We start from the raw sequence: 23,400 nt of genomic DNA, 5'->3' as shown, positions 1-23,400 counted from the left end.
TGGGGAGAGCTTCAACATTACTCTTAAAGATAATAGGACTGGTGTATCTGAGATGTATTTTCCCTCTGGAAGTGACCAGTATCAGCTCCCTTTCTACATTTCCAAATGCAAGATATAAAGTTCCACACTATTCTGTACTTCAACATATACTGTTTTCTGGGGTAAGAGAACTAGAACTTGGGATATTTTATAGCACCATCATCATATCTTATTAGGGTTGTCAGAATAAAAACTGGAGAGAACTTATGTACTTTTAATGGTTGTGTATTTATTATTATTATTAATACACAACCATTGAAAGTACAGTGTAAAAGAGGGAATTACAGTAGGTGTTGTTTTGTGGCAAGCAACACTTCCAAAATTCCCTCTTCTGTACCATCATGGCTGAGTGGGGATTCAAACCCTGGTCTGCATTAAAGGCACAGAAGGCCTTTTCAGTTTTCACTCTGGCAGCCATACACCTTACAGAATCTCTATAGCCCCAAAAGGTAATTTTCTAAAGCTCTGAGATGACAGGGAATAGAGAGCCGGAGGTGGCACTAGACGTCCACTTGCTTTCCGCTGTCTAGAGCCCAGTTTATTTTCTGTTTCCTTCCTAGTCATTATCTCTTGCTTCAGAAGCAGTAGTCATAATACACTCTCTGAACCTCAGCATTTAGCTCAAGCAGATGATGTTATCAACATCCAGCTTCCTTTATATGTTCACTTTGCTCAAGATTTTCCCACAGCCTTACAGAAACACTCCCATCACTGTAAAAAGCAAAATATACTATTACAGAGGACACACCCTACCACCGCCATCACCACCCAAAAACAGAATGATGAGATGGTGAAGTGGGGACAGGACAGCCAGTCTCCATCCCCGCTTCACTCAGACCATACATTGCTGATGACATTTTTAGTTGCTCTCATCTCACCATATACCTTGTGAACAGGCTCCCACCCATGCATTGTAGTTTAGCAAAGCCAATTAAAGTGGGAGAAGATAGATCAGGCAACTCGGGTGGAGAAGCGGAGGATGTGCTGTACCAAGGGTTTGGAATACAGTCAGCCCTCCACATCCACAGATTTTTAAATCCATGGATTCAAGTATCCACGGCTTGAAAATATTATACACACACACACACTCCAAAAAGCAAAGCTTCATTTTGCCACAAGAAGCACTATTTTATAGTGCCATTGTATGTAATGGGATTTGAGCATCCACAGATTTTGTTATCTACGGGGGGGAGGGGGTCAGTCCTGGAAACAAATCCCAGTGGAAACCAAGGGTCCACTATAGTTTGTTTTTGGAAATACATGTTGGCTGGGTGATTCTGGGAGTACTAACTCCAGAGAGTAACTTTCTCAGACTCTGCCTGTCTTACAAGTGAAGCATGATATCACTCCCTCAAATTCAGATCTCATAGCTGTCACTGTGCTTTCCTCCTCTTCCAAGCCATACTTGGAGGTTACAGAGGTTTTGAATTTCCAAAGGGTCCCCATGTTAGCAAGAAGAACGGCATGGAGTAGTGGCTTGAATGTTGGACTAGGACAGCATAAGACCAGGATTTGAACCCCCACTCAGCCATGAAAACACACTGGGTGATGTTGGGCAAGTCACACTCTCTCAGCCCCAAAGAGATGCAAAGGCAAACTCTGTTCTGAACAAAACTTGTCAAGAAAACCCCATGATAGGTCTCAGAGTCGCCATACGTTGGAAACAATTTGAAAGCACACAACAAGCCACGTTAGCATAGCCTCCTATTGTCCTGATCTAGCAGGAACAGTCCCAATTAATATGGCCCAGTTTCTCTCTCCTCTGCCTATTTTCTCCCTTTGTGCTTGGCTTACTTCAATTCCTCTAAACTGAGTTCAGAGTGCAAAAGTAGTTTGCACTAAATAAACTTAGCGGTGGGTTAGGGGGGACAAATCCTCCCAGTACATAGACTCAGGCAAAAGCAAAGTGCTGCAGCCTCTTCTATTTTCTTCTGTTAGCTTACCACCCATCCTATGTAGGCAGTAATTTTGTAATCTGAAATTTAAAAAACAGCTAGTGAGAAGTTTAAACTTCCCCTTTCCATGTTTAATGGTCCATACTGAAGCCAGAACCCCAGTTATTACTTTTTAAAAAGAGTGTAATCTGACTTAAACCATATGGTATAAATACATACTGTATTTAGCATACTGTATAGTTTAGCCCAAAGACAAGCAACAAAGAAAACATCCACCTGAACAAATAGGCTGAAGTCTATGAAAGTTCATGCTACCAACTTTTTTCTTTCAGTTACTCTCAAAGATGCTGCAGTAACTTTCTGCATAACAAGGGATTGTGTTGGGCCTTAAAGACTTACAGTGTGAACCCAAGGGGCTCACTGCACTCTGCTTCCATAGGAGCCCTGGGCCTTGCTCAGGGCAGAGACACTCCTCATCTCAAAAGGAAGTGCTGTGCTACTGCAAATGAAAAGGAAACTTTTATTGCTTTCTTTTACTGCTTTTGTTCCCTGTTAACTGGTGTAGCCTGGCCTTTCAGTTTGCACAGACCTTCCTTCTAGAAGGCCTCAAGCATGATGTGAACCTGGACCTTTAACACCATCAGCTTCCCTGCATGATTCTTTACTGTCTTTGCCTGACAATGAAGCCAGCAGGCGTGGAAAGCCACATGGACTTTATGCTTTACAGTTCAAAGACATAGCCCTGTTACTCTGGAAAATCACTATGCAAAGGGATCTTGTAACACCTTTGAGACTAAGTGAAAGAAAGAAGCAGGTAGTATGAGCTTTCATAGACTTGAGGCTATTGTCTTAGATGGAACCTTACAGTTAGCCAAAAGGAAGTTTGTACTTTAGATTTTGGAGTATGACCTAGGCAAAAAGGTAAAGGTTTTCCATTGACAAGATGGTCCAGTCATGTCCAACTGTGGGGGGTACTGCTCATCTCTGTTACTAAACCAAGGCGCCAGCACTGTTAAAGACCACTCTGTGATCATATGGCCAGCATGACTGCACAGAAGACTGTTACCTTCCCACCAAAGTGGAACCTATTTATCTAGTTGTACTTTCACATGCTTTCGAAATGCTAGGTTGGCAGAAGCTGGGACTAGTGATGGGAGCTCACTTCATCATGTAGCTCTTGGGCCTCAAATTGTTGACCTGCCAACTCTGTAATCATCAAGCGTCAATGTCTTAACTGCTGAGGACCTAGATATGTTTACCCAAAAATAGGTCCTTGTGAGTTCAATAGTGCTTACTCCCAGGTGAACATGCATAGGATTAGGCCATATAGCTGTGCCCCTGCTGGCTTTGGAGGCAGGCCTGGTCTAGCAGGTGTCTCCATGATAAAGGAAATACAGGAAAGTGGAAGGTTCTGCTAAAGATAAGGCTTTAATTCTACAAGAAGCAGAAGACTATTATAACCTATATTGTAGATCTAATGTTGGATAAGGAAAGGGGTTGTCAGGATATAAGAGAGTTCTTAGCTGTAATGCTCTTAGTGGAGGAAGTCATTTAGGTTTAGCTACTGAGGATTTTATTTAGGGGTAGTTTATAGAGGAAAGATATAAAAACCGATAATGCCGGAAGATGGAAGATAGAAGATAGACTCATATATGAGTGAAATTTTGATGCTAAAGAAGATCGCTGACTATGTCTAATATGCTCTGTAAACTTTTTTTTCTGATTGGAAAATTGTTTGCATCAATAAAGTTTAATTTAAAAAAAATTCTACAAGAAGCACAAGACTATCCAACATCCCTTGTAGCTGAATAATAACAATAATTTTAAAAATGCTACAGCAACTCAACTATCCCCCCCACTCTTTTCTTCCTGGGTTACATCAATGGGTCCCACTCCACCGCAGTCCCTTCCCTAGCCTCTGGGGAACAGCTCTCCTCCCTTGCTCACCAAGGAGACCTTGGAAAAGAATCTCACAGAATCAAAGAATCATAGAGTTGGAAAAGACCTCAAGGACCATCCAGTCCAACCCTATTCGGCCATGCAGGAACTCACAATCAAAGCATCCCCGATAGATGGCCATCCTGCCCCTGTTTAAAAACATCCAAAGAAGGAGACACTGTAGATTTTTTCCCCAAAATAAATCCCCCAGATCTTTTTTTTAAGTTGCCATAAGGGAAGGTTTAACCTTTTTCTGCCTATATACAGTGGACATGCTTCAGTTCAGTGCTTGGCATGAGTAACGAAGAAAAAATTCTACAGTTATGCTCTATGCGTTTAATGTGTCACTTGTATCTGCCATCAATGCTGCATTGATCCTGTATCTGCCATCAATAAGCTATGTTTCTAAACAGAGACAGTTGGATCTTAAATCTGCCTAGAAGTCTCCCTAATTCAGAATATGTGTGAACTAGACCTAGAAGAGAACTAGAGTGTAGTGGTTTGCATTGCACCATGACTCTGGAGATCAGGGTTTGTTTACCCACACAGCCATGACTGTGGGTGAGTTACACATTCTCAGGCTCAGAAAAAACCCTTGGTATGGTCTTAGGGTTGCCATAAATTGGAAATGACTTGAAAGCACAGATCAACCAAGTGCTGGAAGGCAAGAAATCCTGCCTGTTATGAGCTTCTTTACAACTTTCCCTACTGCAAGGCTCTGTCTCTGAAGCCAATTTCCAGGGCTACACTTTCTCCACCCAACCACTCCCTGGACCTTCATCAATGAATTCCCTTGTATTTATTTTATTTTTCTAGAAGTCATGTGGCTTGGAAGGAAAGGGGAGTGCAGTGCAAGGAGCAAATGTGAAGAAGGGCTCTTTGATGAATTCCAGATGCTGGGGAAAGAGCAGAAGACACAACTCTCTCATTCTCTCCTCAGTTAGAAAGCGAGAAAACGAGGAAGTTTAAATTGAAGGATAGGGTACCCAGCAGAAGTGAGCTAAAAAAAGGGATGGATGTGGGAGTAGACAATGAGAACGCCTCTATGTGGCCCAATCAAAGCCATCCTCATGTGCTGGCTGACACACAGATGCCACAAATGATGGGGGGGGGGGGGGTGTGTGAATGGGTAACCCAGTGGTTTATTTTCTGCATGGTTATGAGGTCTAAAAACCCTAAAAGGCACCAGATCCTGTCTGATCCTGGAAGCAAAGAAGGGTTAGCCCTGGTTAGTGCTTGTATAGGAGACCATCAATGAATACCAGGTGCTATTATATTTCAGAGGAAGAAACCGGCAAAAACACCTCTGAGTATACCTTGCCTAAGAATTATAAAGTTAGAAGAGACCACAAGGGCCACTCAGTCTCTCTTTTCTTATAGTTTCAATCCATTGCTCTGTGTCTTAGTCTCTGGAGCATCAGAAAAAAAATCTTGCTTAATCTTCCATATAACATTTGTTCAAATATTTAAACATGGCTATCATGCCACCTCTTAACCTTTTCTTCTTCAAGTTAAATGGTAGTTGCCTAAGCTACTCATTATAAGACATGGTTTTTAGATCTTTCACCACTTTGGTCTCCCTCCTTTGGACAAGCTCCAGCTTATTAATATCCTTCTTGAATTGTGGAGCCCAGAACTGGACACAATATTCCGGGTGAGGTCTGACCAAAATAGAAAAGAGTGGTACCATTACTTTCCTTTATCTAGACACTATACTCGATGCAGCTGGGAATCATATGAGCTTGTTAGCTGCCACATCACACTCTTGACCCATATTCAGCTTGTGCGCTACCAGACCCCTTTACTAAGACTCCTAGATCCCTATAAAATGCATGGAGTCACCATAAGTCAATGTCCTGCATATAAGCAAGTTAGACCACAATGTTTTTGGGTCTGCAACGTTGTAAATGAGAACCAACATGGTGTATTGGTTTGAGTGTTGCAGTATGACTGTGGAGACCAGGGTTTGAATCCCTGCACAACAATGGAAACCCACTTGGTGACCTTGGCAAGTCGCACTCTCTCAGCCTAAGACAGTGTTGTCCAAACTCTGGCCCTCCAGGTGTTTTGGACTTCAGCTCCCAAAAGCCTCAGCCACCTTGGCCAATGGCCTGGGATGCTGGGGGCTGAAGTCCAAAACACTTGGAGGGGCAGAGTTTGGACATCACTGGCCTAAGAGGAAGGCAAACTCCTTCCGAACAAATCATGCCAAAAAAACCTCAAAGTAAATTCGGCTTAGGGTCACCATATGTCAGAAACAATGTAAAGGTACACAACAACAACAAAGGACTTTATCACATGGGACAAATCAGGAAAAATTGGGGGTTTAAACAGGCATTTTCCTGTAAAAGTGGTGCAATAGCAGTGAAGATTTTCACATGACGTCATGATTAAAGAGGACTTATCCCAGGAATAACAAGCAACTAATCATTCATGGGTTTTCCCCCATATATGATAAGCTCCAAGGTTGTAAATCCAAATTACCATATATACTTGTCTATAAGTTTAAAAAATTATGCCCAAAAATTGACCCTAAAATCCCAGGTCGATTTATTTATGAGTCGCTATGGAAATGTGATAGCAGCTCTTTCAGATTTCCCCATGCGGTGCAGAGAGGAGTTTAGCAAGAAAGAGCCAAGCAGAAAGAGTTCTGGGTGATTGATTGATATTGCTGTTTGTTTAAGAGTCCATGTCCCTCCCGCACATCTGGCTGAAACGATGAAGCAAAAAGCCTCAGTGAGAGTCACTCTTGCCATACGCACACATATACACAACAAAGGAGCCTCCAAGTTTTACCTTCGATCTATCCACGGGTCATGGCAAAATCCATAATTTTGGCCCCAAAACCTGACCTCGACTTATACATGAGGTTGATTTATAGTTTATATACTGTATACTTCCCTAACTAGATGAGCTTTATTTCTAAACCGATTGAGGTGGCTGAGTAAGGAAAAAGATACTGGGAGGGAACAGAAAAGTACTGAAGAAGAACATCCTAAATTAAGCTACTGGCACAGAGTGTTTCACAGAGGCTATTCAAAAGAAAAATTCAATTGCCAGTCTACTTGGCTTTTATGTCTGAAAGGGAACATCGTCTTGTTCTTTGGCAGCAAAATACATTGATCTGCTCATGCTCCCTAATTAACATGGGGCACAATCTAATGAGAGGCAGTGTTGGGAAAGTTTACTTTTTTGGATTACAACTCCCAAAATCTCCTGGCCAGCTGTCGTGAGGATTTGGGGAGTTGTAATAAAAAGATATACTTCCCAAGCTCTGATGGGAAGTTAACAAAAACAATGCTTGATGAACCAGACCTACTTTCCATCTAGTTTGGCCTACTGTTTTGCATCAGGGGTCTGTTTTGTTCTTTTGATATAATCAGCAAGCGGGACACAAAGGCAAGAGTCAATCATTGCAAACTGGCAGATTATGTCAAATGATCATGTTTAACAGACCTCAGCCAGGCTTCTGGTTTTGTCCCATCCCCTTACTAAGTCATCTGAACAAGTTAAACTACCACCATATCTTCTAGCAATGCATTTCACCAACTCATTGGTGGAAAGACACATTTAGAAAAGAAGAGAAGATTACAAATTATAGCCTCCGCTTACCCCCACCCTCAAACACTGACTCATTGTATCAAACCAGTTTCCTTGGATGCTTCTAATGAATTGCTCTGCTGCTTGGTTGGCTATAAAGGAGTCAGCAAACAACCTTCGGTCTCACTGAAGAAGGAAAGGAGAAAGCTTTGAATTCCCAGCATCACAGAAAGCATACGCCTCACAGAAACCAGCCTAGGTGTGTCCACATAAAAAGGAGAGCTTGGGAATTCCTCTTTCTTTCTTTTCTCTCTCTCTCCCTTCCTTCTTTCTTTTTTCGGGGTGGGGGGGGAGAAGGGGAACAATTGGCATAGTGGATGGACCATTCTTGAAGGTGTAGTCCAATCTCCATCACCCCTTTCAAGCTGACTACACCATCCCTACAACTTCACGCCACCCCTACAACCAGAGCTGCCCAGTGCTCCTTTGCCCATCCCAGTGTCTGCAGAAAGGTTACCAGCAGACCCCCCACTTTCACCATGGCAAATCCTCTGCCCTTTTGCATTGGGCAAAACCATTCAGGGACATGGCATTTCTTCTGTGGAAGATGGCAGGTGATATGATAGCCCTGTTTAAATATTTGAAGGGATGCCACATTGAGGAGGGAGCAAGTTTGTTTTCTGCTGCTCCAGAGAACAGGACCCGGAACAATGGATGCAAGTTACAGGAAAAGAGATTCCACCTCAACATTAGGAGGAACTTCCTGACAGTAAAGGGCTGTTCAACAGTGGAGCACTCTTCCTCGGAGAGTGGTGGGGTCTCCCTCCTTGGAGGTCTTTAAACAGAGGCTGGATGGCCATCTGTCAGGGATGCTTTGATTGTGATTTCCTGCATGGCAGAAAGGGGTTGGACTGGATGGCCCTTGTGGCCTCTTCCAACTCTAGGATTCTAAGGGCCTGTACAGACAGACCAAAATAAAGCTGCTTCATGTCACTTTGGAGGTATGCTGTTTAAATGACACACTCACCTTAAGAGGCCAGAAGCTGCACCAAAGCTGCACTCCAGTCCTTAGGACTGGAACGTGGCTTTGGCGTGGCTTCTGGCCTCTTAGAACACATGCATCATTTAAACAGCATACCTCCAAAGTGACCTGAAGCAGCTTTATTTTGGCCTGTCTGTACAGGCTCTATGATTCTATGCAAGCATTATGCAAGGAAGGGATTCTGAGGTGTACAAACTGGACTTTTAGGACAGGGGCAAGGAAGCTGTTCTGGCTTTCCAGAGACTCCTAGATGATACGAACATTCCTAAACACTGACCATATGCTGGCTGGGAGAGTCCAACAATGCTGGGAGTGCTTCTGCACAAGCTCCCCACCCGCTGCACTTCAGAAGCCTCAGACAACACTCTGCCTCCATTCTTCTCCCTTTGTCTCAACAGTGCGGACAAACAATCCCTAAGCAAATAAGCTAAATGCAAAAATGCAGGGAGAGCAAAGAAGTTAATTGCAAAAATGCAAGGAGAGCTGGCAAAGGAGCTTAACAAGAGCTTTAAAAAGTTACTTCTTTGCACTACGACTCCCAGAATTCCACTAGCCAGCATAACCACTGGCAGCAATAGTCCAAAATGTAAGTATCCCAACCTAGTCTGAACTGTGCCTGTTTATTCATTTATCCAAAGTGGGAGTAACAACATATCTGCAGGTGTAGACTGTGATTGGAAACAATGGAATGGGGAGGGAAGGATTAATACTTCCAAGCATTCTTATTTTAAGCGAGACTTCTTCCACAGATCTCTTATGGTTCTCTCTCTGTCTGTGTGTTTTAAAAACATACAGTGACCCTATGAATGGGAGACCTCTAAGGACTTTATCACATGGGGAATATTGGGAGTTTAAACAGTGATTATCCCGTGAAAATCATGTGATCGCAATTAAGATTTTCACATGACATTGTGATTAAAGAACCATTATCCTGGGCATAACCAGGCAATAAACAGCAACAAATCATTCATGGGGAAATCCTGTGAATGATTTGTTGCTGTTTATTCCCTGGCTATTCCTGGGATAATGACTTTTCAGTCATGATGTGTGTGAAAATCTTAATCGTGATTGCACAATTTTCATGGGATAATCACTGTTTAACCCCCCGATTTTCCCCATGTGATAAAATCCTTTGACACACAATCATACTGAGCAAGACTTCTGCATAAACCCTCCTTACTCCCTATTTGAACGGAGCCTTGGCTCAGTGACACAACACCTGTTTGGCATGGAGAAGGTCCCAGGTTCAGTCCTGGGAGTCTCTGGGTAAGGCAGGAAAAAAAGCCTGTCCGGAGCCCTGGTGAGCCACTGCCAATGTCAAACAAAAAGGGACTCAATGACCCAGCATTCTGACATAGTATAAGATTGCATGCAGCAGGTTCAATCCCTGACATGTCCCAGTAGGGCTGAGGAAGACTCTGATCTGGAGCCCTCAAAAACTGCTACCTGTTAGTGTGGGCAGTACTGGACTAGGTGAACCAAACACCTCACTCAGAGATCATGACTCTGTCCCCTATGTTCCTTGGAGACCATCCATCTGGTTGGGTAATGTTGAGAGGCACCACAAGTTGAACATGACTCAACAGTGCGATGGGGCAGCCAACAAGGCCAATGGGATTCTAGGCTGCATCAATAGAACTATATTGTCTAGATCAAGGGAAGTAATAGTGCCACTCTATTCTGCCTTGGTCAGGCCTAACCTGGAATAAAACTATGTCCAGTTCTGGGCACCGCAATTCAAAAAGCATGTTGACAAGCTGGAACATGTCCAGAGAAGGGTGAACAAAATAGTGAAGGGTCTGGAAACCATGCCTTATGAGTAGAGAGAGGATCAAACAGCTATTGACAAGATAAAGTGTGTCCAGAGGAGGGCAAACCAAAATGGTGAAGGGTTTGGAAACTGTGCCTTATGAGGAATGCTTTAGGGAGCTGAGTATGTTTAATCTGGAGAAGAGACAGGTAAGAGGTGATACGATAGCCCTGTTTAAGTATTTGAAGGGGTGTTGTGTTGAAGATGGAGCAAGCTTGTTTTCTGCTGCTCCAGAGACTAGGACCTGGAGCAATGGATGCAAGCTACAGGAAAAGAGATTCCACCTCAACATTAGGAGGAACTTCCTGACAGTAAGGCTGTCTGACAGTGGAACAAACTCCCTCGGAGAGTGGTGGAGTCTCCTTCTATGGAGGTCTTTAAGCAGAGGCTGGATGGCCATCTGTCGGGGATGCTTTGATTGGGATTTCCTGCATGGCAGAAAAGGTTTGGACTGGATGGCCCTTGAGTTCTCTTCCAACTCTTCTATGATTCTATGCGCACAGTTTGAAAAAGTAACTCATCCATGCGCTGGCTATGTCCAGGGCTGGCCAATGGCACATGCTCACCTGATGGGAGGCCCCAGCAGCACCAGGTGCATGAAGAAGATGAAGGGCTTGTCGCTGGTCAGGTCCCGGTGGACGAAGATGAGGGTGAACTGGTCCATGACGGAAGGGATGAGCATCAGGAGCAGGGTCAAGGAGAGCCAGAAGATGTCCTCCGAGCGACTGTAGGCGAAGCTGACCACGCAGGCCGAGGCCAGCTCCCCGCAGTAGAGCAAAGTGGTGAAGACGATGCCCACCGGAGGGTTGGTCTGGGTCACCACCTGGGAGGCCACTTTGCGCAGAATGTGGCGGGAATGGCTCCTCTGGGCAGAGGAGGAAGGCAGCAGCTCAGGGCACTCCCCGATGGAGGCCTCCCTGGCAGGGTCCATCTTGGTCCAAGGGCAGGGGTCCTCTCCTCCAATGGAGCCTTTGGCTTGTTAGGCAGCTCCCCTTTGACAGACAGAGCCCCTTGCCTCAACAGGTGCTTCCTCAATCTCTCTCTCTCTCTCTCTTTCTCAAAGCAAAGACACACAGAAACCCCCAATGCCAGTCTCCAGCCCCAGAAGCAAAGCCTTCAGAGCCCAGAGGCGCTCCCTTCTTCCTGGGCGCCCATTTCCCAGAGGCCCCCACTGAGGCCCCCCGGGGAGGAGGGTCTTTGGGGTTGCCCTCCCCCTCCTCCCCCAAAGGAAAGCCAGAGGGGTCCAGTCAGGGGAAGGAGGGCAGCAGCCCAGGCGCCGCCAGGGAGGCTGGCTGGGGAGGGCAGTCCATGCCAGGCAGAGAGAGGGCTCCTTGGCTTCTTCCTTGGGCAGCAGCAGCAGCAGAGCCACGTGGGACAGAGCCCAGCCTCAGGCCCTGGGCGCAGGAGGGTCTCCTCTGGACCCTGGGCAGCAGGGCTGCAAGAGAAAAGGAGAGAGAAAGAAAGAAAGAAGGAGAGAGAGAGAGAGAGAGAGAGGAGTCAGTGGAGAGGCGAGTGCCTGCCTCGCTGGCTGTCAGTCGGTCTTGAGGCGAGGAAACAGGTGTGCCGCCGCCGCCCTCAGTCTCTCTCTGCCTGGCTGCCTCCTCCGCCTGCAGCCCTGGGTCCTAGCGCCCGGAGGCAGGGCATTGCCCACAGGGTCCCCCAAACCAACCAACCCCCCTTCCTTGCCCCTGGAGCACTGCTGGGCAACCCTAGGAAGGGGCCTTCTAGAACAAAGGACAGGACTTTGCCCATAGGGAAACCATACTTGCCCATAGGGAAGCATTGGGGAATAGTGGCCCATGGGAAAACATTGGGGAAGATTTGCTCATAAGGAAACATGGGGAATACTTGCCCATAGGGAAGCACTGGGGAATACAGGGAGATACAGTCTGCCAAATAGCCTGGACCTCAGCCATAGGTCTGCATCAGTAGGAGTCAATAGGAGTCTAGTGTCTCGATTGAGGGAAGCAATAATGCCACTCTATTTTGCTTTTGTCAAACCTCACCTGGAATACTGTATCAACCCATGCAGCTGTTAAACATACAAACAAACCCAAACCGTACCCCTTGGAAACCATGTTTTCATGTTCTGAGTCTTTCGCGTGCAATTTCTGTGCATCTTGGGCTATGTAGAAAACAGAAAGGATCCAACGTAGAATAAATATTTAAACAATTAGCTTTTTTCATTTTTGAGCCAAGAAAGGCTATATAGATCGTCGTGACTATTTCTGTGCATCATGCGAAAAACCCCATTAGTTCTGTAAATTATTGTGGCTCATTGCCATTTTGCAAAGGAAGAATCCTGCCAAACCCAAACATCTTTAAGATGTTGGTTTCAGTGGGAGACACTTATGAACATGAAATTAATGGGATTTCAGAATGCTTAAAGAAGGCTGCGTTGTGCCAGCAAAAATCCTTTCCAATCCAGATTCCCAAACATTTGTAGTCTCTGCTTCAGGCCTCTGCAAGTTGGGTTCCTTGACAAAGGCAAAGGTTGTGTAGTCAGGTCATGAGAACACAGTGGGAGGATGCATTTTGTCTGTGTGATTGTGGCACACACCCAGTGTTTTTTTCCTCAGCCTGTGCTGTGTGATGTTTGCTCAACCCAACTTAGAGCAACTTCCCATTGAGTATGAGCAGAGGCAAGGGCCTAAAGAAATGTTTTGTATGGACTGCAGACTGGTATGTTTATGTTGGATGAAGGCAGCTCTCCTGTCTCCTAATATGGCAGTCCATTCCATCCTTAAGCGCCTTCTCTGGAGGTTTTTAAACAGGGCTGGATGGCCATCTGTTGGGAGTGCTTTGGTTATGTCTTCCTGCATGGCAGGGGGCTGGATGGCCCTTGGGCTCTCATCCAACTCTATGGTTCTATGAAATGGCCAGAGGTATTATTAGGCTGCTGTCATAGTATATGGAGTTGAGCCAAGAAGTTAGTGCAGTCCTCAAACTGATTTTTTTCCAGTGAGGGAGGCCTTGCTTTGAGTATTTTCAGGGGAAGAGGCTGTCAATTAAACAGAGGTTGAATGGCCGTCTGTCAGAGGTGCTTTGATTGTGAGTTCCTGCATGGCAGAGGGTTGGACTGGATGGCCCTTGGGGTCTCTTCCAACTCTGTGATTCTATGACTCTGACTGTCAAAACCTAAACACAGCTGACTGCGTTAAAAGATATTTCACAGGACAGTCCTATGCAAACACAACCAGAAGCAAACCATGTCATATTCAATAAATCCTAAGATGTTTTGTTGGTTGAGGCAAAGGATAAAAAGACTCCCTCTCCATTCCATGTATGGAAGTTGACAGGATTGGCAGCTGAATCCTGAAAAACACCAAAATCAAGACCCAGCAAATGCAAATGAAAACCACCCAGGGTCAGGGGGATTTCCAAACAGACAATGGATTGTTAATTAAATAGACATCCTGAGGTCTTGCCATTCAAATGCAGAACAACACACAGATGTAAACTACTTTTTCTCAACCAACAGTATATATAACCCACTCTCTTCCATGCCAGCATTCTCTGAAGATGCCAGCCACAGATGCTGGTGAAAGGTCAGGAATAAACTCTTTTAGAACATGGCCTCATAGTCCGAAAAACCCACAAAAAACTATACAGTAGTTGAATCTTTCTTTAGCACTGGTAACTGGGTTGGGCTTCTCACCATAGCTGAGGACAGAAGGCTATATTAGGGATGCAGTGCAGATGGTGTGTGATTTGCCAAGAGAGGCGAGTGGCCCAAGGATTGCTCCTGCTATCCTCAGAGTCTGCCCCGGGGCCCAGGGTTCTCTGTCTAATGGTTGTACTAAGCCTTGTTAAGGCCTACCTATCTTTCAATAAGTAGACTATTCATTATGAATGAGCTGCATTTTAAAATAAGTGCATATGATCTGTTAATTGCAGAGGTGAGCATTTAAGAGCAACTGGTTCAAGGAATTGTGTAGGATGCTAATTGTCTTTTGTGGGATGGGTTGAAATGGGGAATTGTTACTAGCTACCTTCTCAATGATTCACTCACCAGGTAAACAAATTGTGCAAAACAGTTGATGTTTTCTGACAGTATTGTCTTCAATAGCTAGTGTTGCATTAATAGACTATCATTATTGTTTCCAGCATTGATGACCAAGTAGTGTTCATGTGAATTATAAATGTTTGTGCTTAGATGCCTTTATGCAAAGAATGGAAATGAGAGGAAGTGAAGGAATCAAGGAGCAGCTTGATTTATTTTAGCATGAGCTTATCTAGATATCAGTCTTTGTTTCTTCAGATGCAGAGATTGATTTGGACATACAACCAACTCCAGCAGTTAATTTGTAGAAGTGAATTGATGTCTACAAAAGCTCTTGCTAAAATAAATTAGTCTCAAAGATGTTGCTTGATTTCACACACAGACACACACCCCTCACATACTTTAGGCTGAAACAGACCAACACAGCTAACTCTTTTTAAAGATTGTGCAAACAGATCATCTTGCATTACAGGGATAGATGGCTGATAAAAGCCCTGATAGAAGAATATCAAACATCGTTCCAAGTGTGATCCCGACAGCAAAGGAGGATTCAGGATGCAACAGTTTCCCAACAATCTCTGTGGTTTGCATCAGAAAATGTTGCATCAGGTTAATTGAATGGATACACACAAATAATTCTGTCAGCACCACTTTCAATCACTCCTAAAATGTCTGAGGATTAAAGCCTACAACCTTGGAGGAAGTAGGTAAAGCCAAGGTTTTGATGCCAATATTTCATCACACTCAAAGGTAAAACAGACTTGGCAAAGACAACTATGGATGCCTAAGAGGTGAAATTTTCATGTAGCAGTTATGGAAGCGTCCTTGAATATTCCACTCAGCACAGTCTGGAACAAAGAAGAGATCAGGAGAAATGGTCCTGGCTGAAAAGACATGAGGTGGAAGGAGAAGTAGGCGTTAAAGTCAATGTGGGGAGCTGTCTGTCATTGTCCTGCAAATCAAATGATTTGGGGACACTGCAGAGAATAACCAAGATGATTCCAAATATCTGAGATGAAGGATGGAGTATGTGTAGACATCTAGACATTGTTGGACTTCAGCACCAATCCACCCTGACCAGCATAATAAATGGTGATGTATGATGGGACTTAAAATCCATCAACATCTGGAAAACCATATGCCTTCCATTCCTCCCTGAGAAAGTCCTGAATTTGGCATGAATCAAACACAGCAGCCTTGCGTCTTTGGCCTGCTAAGTGCTTCCCAGTGCAATCCCAGGCAGGCAGAAAACCAGGATGGCAGTGGCAGATCAGAATTAAAGTCTGAAGGCCTGTGAGATAATGCCGTTCAGAGTTTTAAGCCAAATCTGGTGGAGAGACCCAAGTTCAAAGCCCACCTGAACTCTCAGCTTAACCTCCCCAAGTTCTTTTGCAGACAGATATTGAAGAGAACTGTATGCGTCTCATTCAGGTCTGGAGAAAATGTACTAACTGAATTTATCACAGATGTATTACACGTGTCCCACAAGTTATTTGAGGGGCAAAAGGCAAAGCCAGAGGGGGAGACTAACAGCAACTTTTTTCTTCTTCACCTTTGAAAGGTCTCCAGTTCTTTGGTGGTTATCTTCCAGGTTGGTTTTCTCTCTAGACATACCATGGTCTTTGGAACTCACTGCCTCAGGATGCAATAGCAGGCAACAGTGCTATTCAAATAGACTTATAGATTTTATGGTTAGCAGGGATTTAAATAAAGTAAATACTGGCTATGGTTTGGTTGTGTCTTAATCCCTCACAGCCATATAAGAGAGAGAGAGAGAGAGAGAGAGAGAGAGAGATTTGTTGAATGAGCTCTACTATTCTTTCTATTATTTGTGAACATTGCAGAATGAAGTTATTCTCCTTTGATTTTTGTTGTTGTAGGCCTTGCATACCTCACTACTACATTTTAAAAAACTGACAAACAACCACACTGCAGACACAATCACATCAGAGCAGTTTGGTTGGGTTACAGTCCAAACACCTGTATAGTCATAGTTGGAGTGGAGACACTGACATTGATGTGATTGACTACCTTAAGTCCCTTTGATATCAGTAGGTCTACACTACTCTTAGTCTGGATCCAACCCAATACGTTTATCCAAGTTATTCGCCCTCATATAAATAGCATCTGGGTTTCTTTCTGTGTTGCAATGACTCTCTTAAGCACAATGAGAATTCCATATATGTAGCAAAGTTTGGCCCAGCATTTCACAATTGCAAGACATTTGAGCAGGCAATCGCTTAAATATCTCTCTCTGTGGTGTAATTTATCTTTTTTGACTTTCTGGAAAAACATCAGAAATACCTTGAAAGAGAAAATAAAGGTAAAAAAATGTATCTTAAAGGACCAAGCACCCCTAATTTTAGTGCACAGGAATTTTTCCTCTCTGGTCCTGTGTGTCTGATGCACTAGGACCCTGGAGAAAGCATGGCTCTGGGAGAAAAATCAGTCAGTAGGACATGGGAAGATTCCAAATATAGTCATGAATGAGTGCTAAAGGCCACTGGGTTTCTAAGGGAAGGCAGAACAGAAGCCAGTCATAAAACCGAAGCCAAACTACTAACCAGTGACTAATTCCTGCTCAGACAAGATCTGAAGCGGAAAGTAGATCCAGTGGTAGAACTCTCTGTGTTGCAATCAATCTGCAAAGATTTCTGGCTTTGAATTATTTAATAACAGCATCAACAACGTGATTCCCCTTCTCACTGCTCTAAACTGTATTGCTTGAAAGACAGACAACGGGGAGAGAGCCAGGAACAGGTATTGGAGCAGAAAGTAGGGTTGTCCGATTGGAAACTTGAGAGGCCTCCTATATCTTTAGTGGTGTTACCTGGTTATGTGACAAACAATACTTGCCAAACACTGTCTTCCGCATAACCATTAAAGGCAGGGGAATCACTAGGGAGTGTGGGGCGGGGGTGAAGATTGCACCAGGGAACGCCCTAAGAGAGGTGACACCACTGTTCCCCATATATCTGCCTTTGGACAGAAACAGGCTGTGGCCTTTGCCTTCCTTCCTTTAAAATGGTGGAGCTTACTGGAAGAGAGAGAGTGAGTGGCATGAGGCTCAATGGGCAGAGAATAGAGAAGCCCCAGGTTTTTAATTTTTAAAAAATATTATAATTCTATTATTTAAAAAATATTATAAAATGTAACTTTCCTTTAAAAACATCACATCTTACCAACTTTTCACTTTAACAACACAAAATGATGTACATGTAAATACATTTAGGATGTGTGAAGACAAAGGATTTCATGGCTGGCATCCATAGATTTTTGTGGGTTTTTCAGGCTATATGGCCATGTTCTAGAAGAGTTTCTTCCTGACGTTTCGCCAGCATCTGTGGCTGGCATCTTCAGAGAATGCTAAACAAAGAAAAAGCCCTCAGAATCTGAGACAGGCCACACTTTCCCAAACTCTTTTCTATAAACAGGAATGAGTAAGGGGCATGATAGTATGCCAATGGGCATTTCCTGGGCATGACAGCATGATAATATATGCACCCCAAGCAGATGTGAAAGTCACAGGAGCAGGGGGCAAGCAATGCTGGCCACTCTTGCCTGCATCCACTTCTCCTTACTCCTTGCTCACTTTCTGAACAGAAATCAAGGTCTGCCAACAAATGGGTACATTGAGTCACAGACTGGATGTACAATGGTGCTGATGAGTCCAAGCCAAGGGATTAGATTCTAAGCATCACTGGCAGCCAAGACCTGGGCTCAGCTGGCCTGCATGGACAAAACAGCCTTGGCAGGCATCTTTGGCTGCTCACTCCTGTTTATTAGTCATGCCAGTGCACAATGTATACTGGTGCGCTTTCACCATGTTTTGTGAATATGGAGTGTGCCCAAATGTTCTCCAGAATCTTCTGCAGTGGCACATTCTGGGTGGTCTTCTATGCCTGCTCAACTTGTAGTGGGCAAAGCCAGCCTTACCATGAGAATGAGGAAAACTTCAGGCAGCAGATGCTGGGGTCGGCATTCAGCAACAGCTATCTTGCAGCTGTCTTGTCTGAAACCTCTCCTTAACCATCACCTTTCCTCTGTTAGAGGACACAGCTGAGTGTGCCACAGGACTGGTCCAGCACCCCTTTGCTACTTGTCTTTGGGTATGTTGGAAGACATACACCAGCTTGGAAACTTTATTTTTTAGACTCCAGTTCCCAGAGTCACCCAGCTAGTGGCCATGCTAGCTATGGGATTCTGGAAGTGTAGACTAAAAAGTAATGTTTGCAATATCACTGGCCATCTGCTCTGCTTCTGCATTTGGAATGGACAGTGGCTGGAAAAGTTACTGTTTTGGACTACAGGTTCAAACCCCTCTCCCCCACCTCAGTCATAGCCAAGAGAAGTGGGGGAGTCCAGGCTCTGGAAATAGTGGAAAGGATACCAATATGTCCTACCATCTAAATGCTTAAAGCACAATTGTATCACCTGAGCAAAACCTGTGCAAACAGGATCTGGTTGTTGGCGACACAACTGAAAGCTAGCTAAACTTTAACTAAGTCCCTTCAACTAGCTCTTGTTCTCTTCCGCTCTGAACTGACCGGTGACAGGTCCCTCTTTTCAACACCCCGAGCCTTATCGGAAACGTTACCAGTGTTTCTTTTTCCAGTGAGAGGAAGCCACTATCCTTTGATATCAGTTCTAGAATTAATTATCAGGCTAGAAATGCTGCAGTCTTCAAGTTATCATTAAAGGCCAGACCTGGAGAGGTGGGTAGGCTGCAGCGGAGTGGCAAGAGTATTTAAAGGAGCCACGCATTTAAAGTCCTTACGTCTTTAGCAGCTGTATAACTAACTGAAATACAGCAGGCTGCCACTTAACTTAGCAGTGATATGAAAATCACCACCTCTTGGTTGTCTCCTTGTTTGAAGGCACAGGAATCTAGGAATTTTATATTTATTTAATGGGAAGTTTTGGAGTGGCCAGGACGGTACATGTCCTACTTTGCAAGGACAGTTCTCTGTTTGTACGGTTGTCCAGTCAAAGTCCAATTTAAAACATAGGAACCATTATAAGGAAGTCTACCAACAGTAGACTGAGTGAGCAAACAGGTTAGCTGTTCACAGTCTTTCCTTCAACAATGTGATGTATAGTATTTCTGTTAACATTACAGTACAGTCAGCCCTCTGTATCCATGGATTTTTTATCCACGGACTCAAGCATAGATGGCTTGAAAATATTTAAAAATATATATAAATTGCAAAATGTGCAATAGAGGTTACTGCCCTATTGTCACTGCTGAAGAAGGATCCAACTGATAGTCCAGCTAACTTTTATATATGGAAAGGGTGCTTCAGACAGCAGAAGATTATGGTCTGGCTATATATATATATATATATATATATATATGCTTCCTTGGGACAGTCCCTCAAATAAAGTTAATTACAACTTTGCATTTAGTTTTTCATCATACAGTTGGCCCTCCATATCCACGGATTCTTTATCCAGGGTTTCAAGCATCCACAGCTTTAAAATATTTTAAAAATGTATAAATTCCAAAAAGTAAACCTTGATTTTACCATTTTATATAAGGGGCACCATTTTACTATGCCATTGTATTTAATGGGTCTTGAGTGTCCCCAGGTTTTGCTATCCACATGATTCTGGAATCTAGAACCAAACCCCAGTGGATACCAAGGGCCCACTGTACTTTACTTCTTGATATGTACCTTTGGGTATAGGTTAGAATATGCATGTTTTATATTTAAAAAATGGCTCTTCTTTATAATAACAAATTTCTTCTTCTTTGACAGTGTGTAATCTGGTTTGTGTGTATTTAAATAAGAGGAAGGCTTTCAGGAAGTGGTTTCATGATGAGTTGCATCTCCTAAAATCCCCTCTTCTGTATATCCAGGGATTTTTCATGATCATTTGGCAATTGTTTGGCTGCTGGCTGGCTTTTAATGGGTGGGTTTTATAGTTTCTTTACAGGTGTGCTTTCAAATTGCTTCTAATTCCATTATGTTTTAATATTTTTTTGTGTGACACTGTGTATTATTATTGTTATTTTAAGCGTCTTTATTTGCATCTTCTTTCTTTCAACATGTCGTGACCTGCTTTGGGATTCCAGTTTTGGGTGAAGGCAAAGTTTAAATAAAATACATGGTTCAGAACATTTTTTTCCTTACATCTGGCCACACTGTAGCCCACTTTCTATATCACATTAAATTTCCATGTTTAACTTCTGCCTTTCAGGAGGAGTTTACTTCCGGGTGAATATGATTGCAAACTGAGCCTTTACATCTTTACTTGTGAAGCTATTTCCTCATGTATACTGGTAGCTTTGCCAACTTTGTGGAGAAAAATCCCCCTCTTTCTCCTCCATCCTCTGTTCTTTCTTTCTCTCTCTCACTAACAATAACCTAGCACTCTGAAACTGTCCAGGTTAGGTTTTTCCCCCCTGGAAAAGAGGTGAAGTGAGAGGAAAAAAGTCACATGTTTAATGGTTTTTTGTGGGTTTTTTGAGCTATGTGGCCATGTTCTAGAAGATTTTCTTCCTGACGTTTCACCATATCTGTGGCTGGCGAAATGTCAGGAAGAAAATCTTCTGGAACATGGCCACATAGCCCGAAAAACCCACAAAAAACCATGGATGCCGGCCATGAAAGCCTTTGACTTCTCACCTGTTTATGTCCTGTGTGTTGAAGTTATGGGTAGAAGCACAACAGCAAAGCCAGGCAGCAAAATAATGGACACGACTTCTACATTAATCCTGTCACCCGCATAATTCCTACAAATAAAAGAGAACAGGATCTTACAAATCTAAAACCAGGATGGGAGGCTACCTTTAAGGACTCATGCGCAGTTCTGGTTCGTACCAAAGCCGCTGGATAGTTGGTCTTCTCTTTCTCAGAACAGCAGTCTATTCTGTTGGAGCAGTTCTTCTATTTCATTTCGCTGTCTTGAAGCGAGTTGTGCAGGAGCAAAACTTTCTGGTCTTGTTCAACTCAGCCTTCCATCTTCATTGACTAAAACTGGAAGAAGAAGCACCAGAAGCACAAGAGGGTGTTTAAAATGTACACAGAGTTTGACAATTATGGTTGCTTGCAGAGAGATGGATGTACTTCAGAACTGCCTATAGCTAACTCTGCCTTCTTGGAATCCACCTTGAGATGGGTAGTAGTCTCCAAGAAATGCACATGGGAACATGAAGACTCTCTCTCTTTCTTCTTTGTTCTTTTCTGTCCAGGCCTGTTAACAGGGAGCTTCTGTTCTCAACTTAAGAGAAAGAATTATACTACAGAAAGTCTCCATGGCAACCATTCCTATGGAAACTCAGAACCGGTCCAGCATCACCAGCCGAGCTGGAAGGACCAGGTGACGCATCTTAAGGGGCCATCGGCCAGATCTGTGACTGAAATAATTTGGGTGTAAACAGCAAACTCTGGCACCAGCTTTGCTAGGTTTCCTCTGGAACTGCCACTCTCAGAAAGCTGAGAGTGGATTATAGATGTGCCATTTCAGAAACCAGAGCTAAAGCAAGATGCTTATCTCTTTGCTCCCAGCTAAGAAGTTCAGCTGTGTAACTTGATGCACATTCAGACTAGCACCCAAACAAAACTGGGTCACAAACAAAACTGTCACTATTCTTATTACTCATTATCATTATTGTCACCGCTGCCATCACCTTTATTTATGCCCCATCTTTCTCTCATGATTTGAGATTGGACTATGACTCTGGAGAACAAGGTTCGAATCCCAACTTGGCCATGGAAACCCACTGAATGACCTTGGTCACACTCTCTCAGCCTCAGAGGATGGCAATGGCAAACCCCCTCTGAAGAAGCTTGCCAAGAAAATCCTATGATAGGGTCGCCATAGGTCAGAACGGCTTGAAAGCACAAAGCAACAACAACCAAAACATTAAAAAAAAGATGTCATAATTATTTATATAGAGAGCATATTTAATTTGCTAAGTGGTGGAGAGGTTTGACTGCAGCTAAATAAACAATAGTCATTAAAAAATACATTGTGGATTAAGCTTTGGTATGTTAAGTCTACTTTCCCAGATGCATGAAATGCCCTTCATAAGCTCTTAATGCTAAAAACTGGTTTGTCTTTTTATGTGTACACTTGTAAGGATGTATGCATTCATTTCCATGCATATGGAAAAGTTGGACAGGTTCAAGTTCCAACTGATCCAACATGAAACCTGCACCCACAGCCCTGAATTTTAGGTTTTACTTTTCTTGGAAATAAAACTTTTCAACATGTTTCCCATGCCCTTTGGTGGGTGTGGGGCACAAATTCTGCCACCTTTTTTGGCGGGGGGCTCCTTGCCTCCTTGTTCTAAGAGAATAGAGCTGGAAATAGTTCCAAATGGCTAACATATTTTGGCCACATCATGAGAAGGCATGACTCACTGGAAAAAACAATAATGCTAGGAAAGGTGGAGGAAAGCAGAAAGAGAGAAAGGCCGCATACTAGATGGATAGACTGTATTAGGGAAGTCATGGGTATGAATTAACAAGACCTAAGCAAAGTAGTGGAGAGCAGGGAGTCTTGGAGATGTATTATCCACTGAGTCACCATGAGTTCAAATCAACTTAAAGGTGGTTAACAACAACAACAACAAACTACACCACAGCATTGTTCTCTAAATCCTGCCTTGATAGTGGAAAATTGCAGCCACGTCTAGTTCTTCCAGAGGCATTAACCCTGTATGTAGGCTGTACAGCTTTAAAAGTGGGAATAGCCATATACTTACAGGGGTACATTAGTGTACATACAACAGAAAACTGAATGTCAAGGAGAAGAGTAACAGGTGAGGTTTTCCTGTGGCCTGTGAGATATTTATAAGATGGACTAATTTTTCACAGAGAAGCATCCACTCAGGTGAGCCTCTTCTTTCACTATGAAGAAGTACAGCCAGTTGGAGCTTTACTATCACAGTGTGACTGTGGTTTCCTTCTTTGGGCAGCTGATAATGGAGAGCTGGCCCGGGGGATTTGTATTTAGGGATAACAATAATAGGATTAGGAACAGGAAGCCTATGGTTTAGATGATAACAGGAAATTAGGGCAGATAACTGGTTGCCAAGTTAAAGGGGAGCAGTTTTTTTATATTACACTGAGTCTTATGGCCCTTAAAAGCTAACATATTTATTATTGGCAAAAGCCATAATGGC

The 23,400-nt window shown here is 43.6% G+C and overlaps 1 protein-coding gene across 2 annotated transcripts in view; it reads right to left on the bottom strand.

Annotated features, from left to right (window-relative positions):
- The window catches only part of XKRX (XK related X-linked), a 36,976-nt gene extending 15,512 nt beyond the window's left edge, over positions 1-21,464 (bottom strand). The window contains exons 1-2 of one of the 2 annotated variants that reach the window (XM_042480014.1): positions 21,059-21,464; positions 10,831-11,699 (exon numbers count right to left, since the gene is read on the bottom strand). In XM_042480014.1, the coding sequence (XP_042335948.1) occupies positions 10,831-11,195 (365 nt within the window). In that variant the 5' untranslated portion in view covers positions 11,196-11,699; positions 21,059-21,464. Of the gene's footprint in view, positions 1-10,830; positions 11,867-21,058 lie in introns of those variants that run through there. The other variant, XM_042480012.1, reaches the window with a different exon arrangement.
- Between the last annotated feature and the right edge of the window lie 1,936 nt (positions 21,465-23,400).

The sequence above is a fragment of the Sceloporus undulatus genome, chromosome 7 (assembly GCF_019175285.1).
Source record: "Sceloporus undulatus isolate JIND9_A2432 ecotype Alabama chromosome 7, SceUnd_v1.1, whole genome shotgun sequence".
In the NCBI taxonomy this organism is placed as follows: domain Eukaryota; kingdom Metazoa; phylum Chordata; class Lepidosauria; order Squamata; family Phrynosomatidae; genus Sceloporus; species Sceloporus undulatus.
This window is presented reverse-complemented; position numbering and strand designations above follow the sequence as displayed.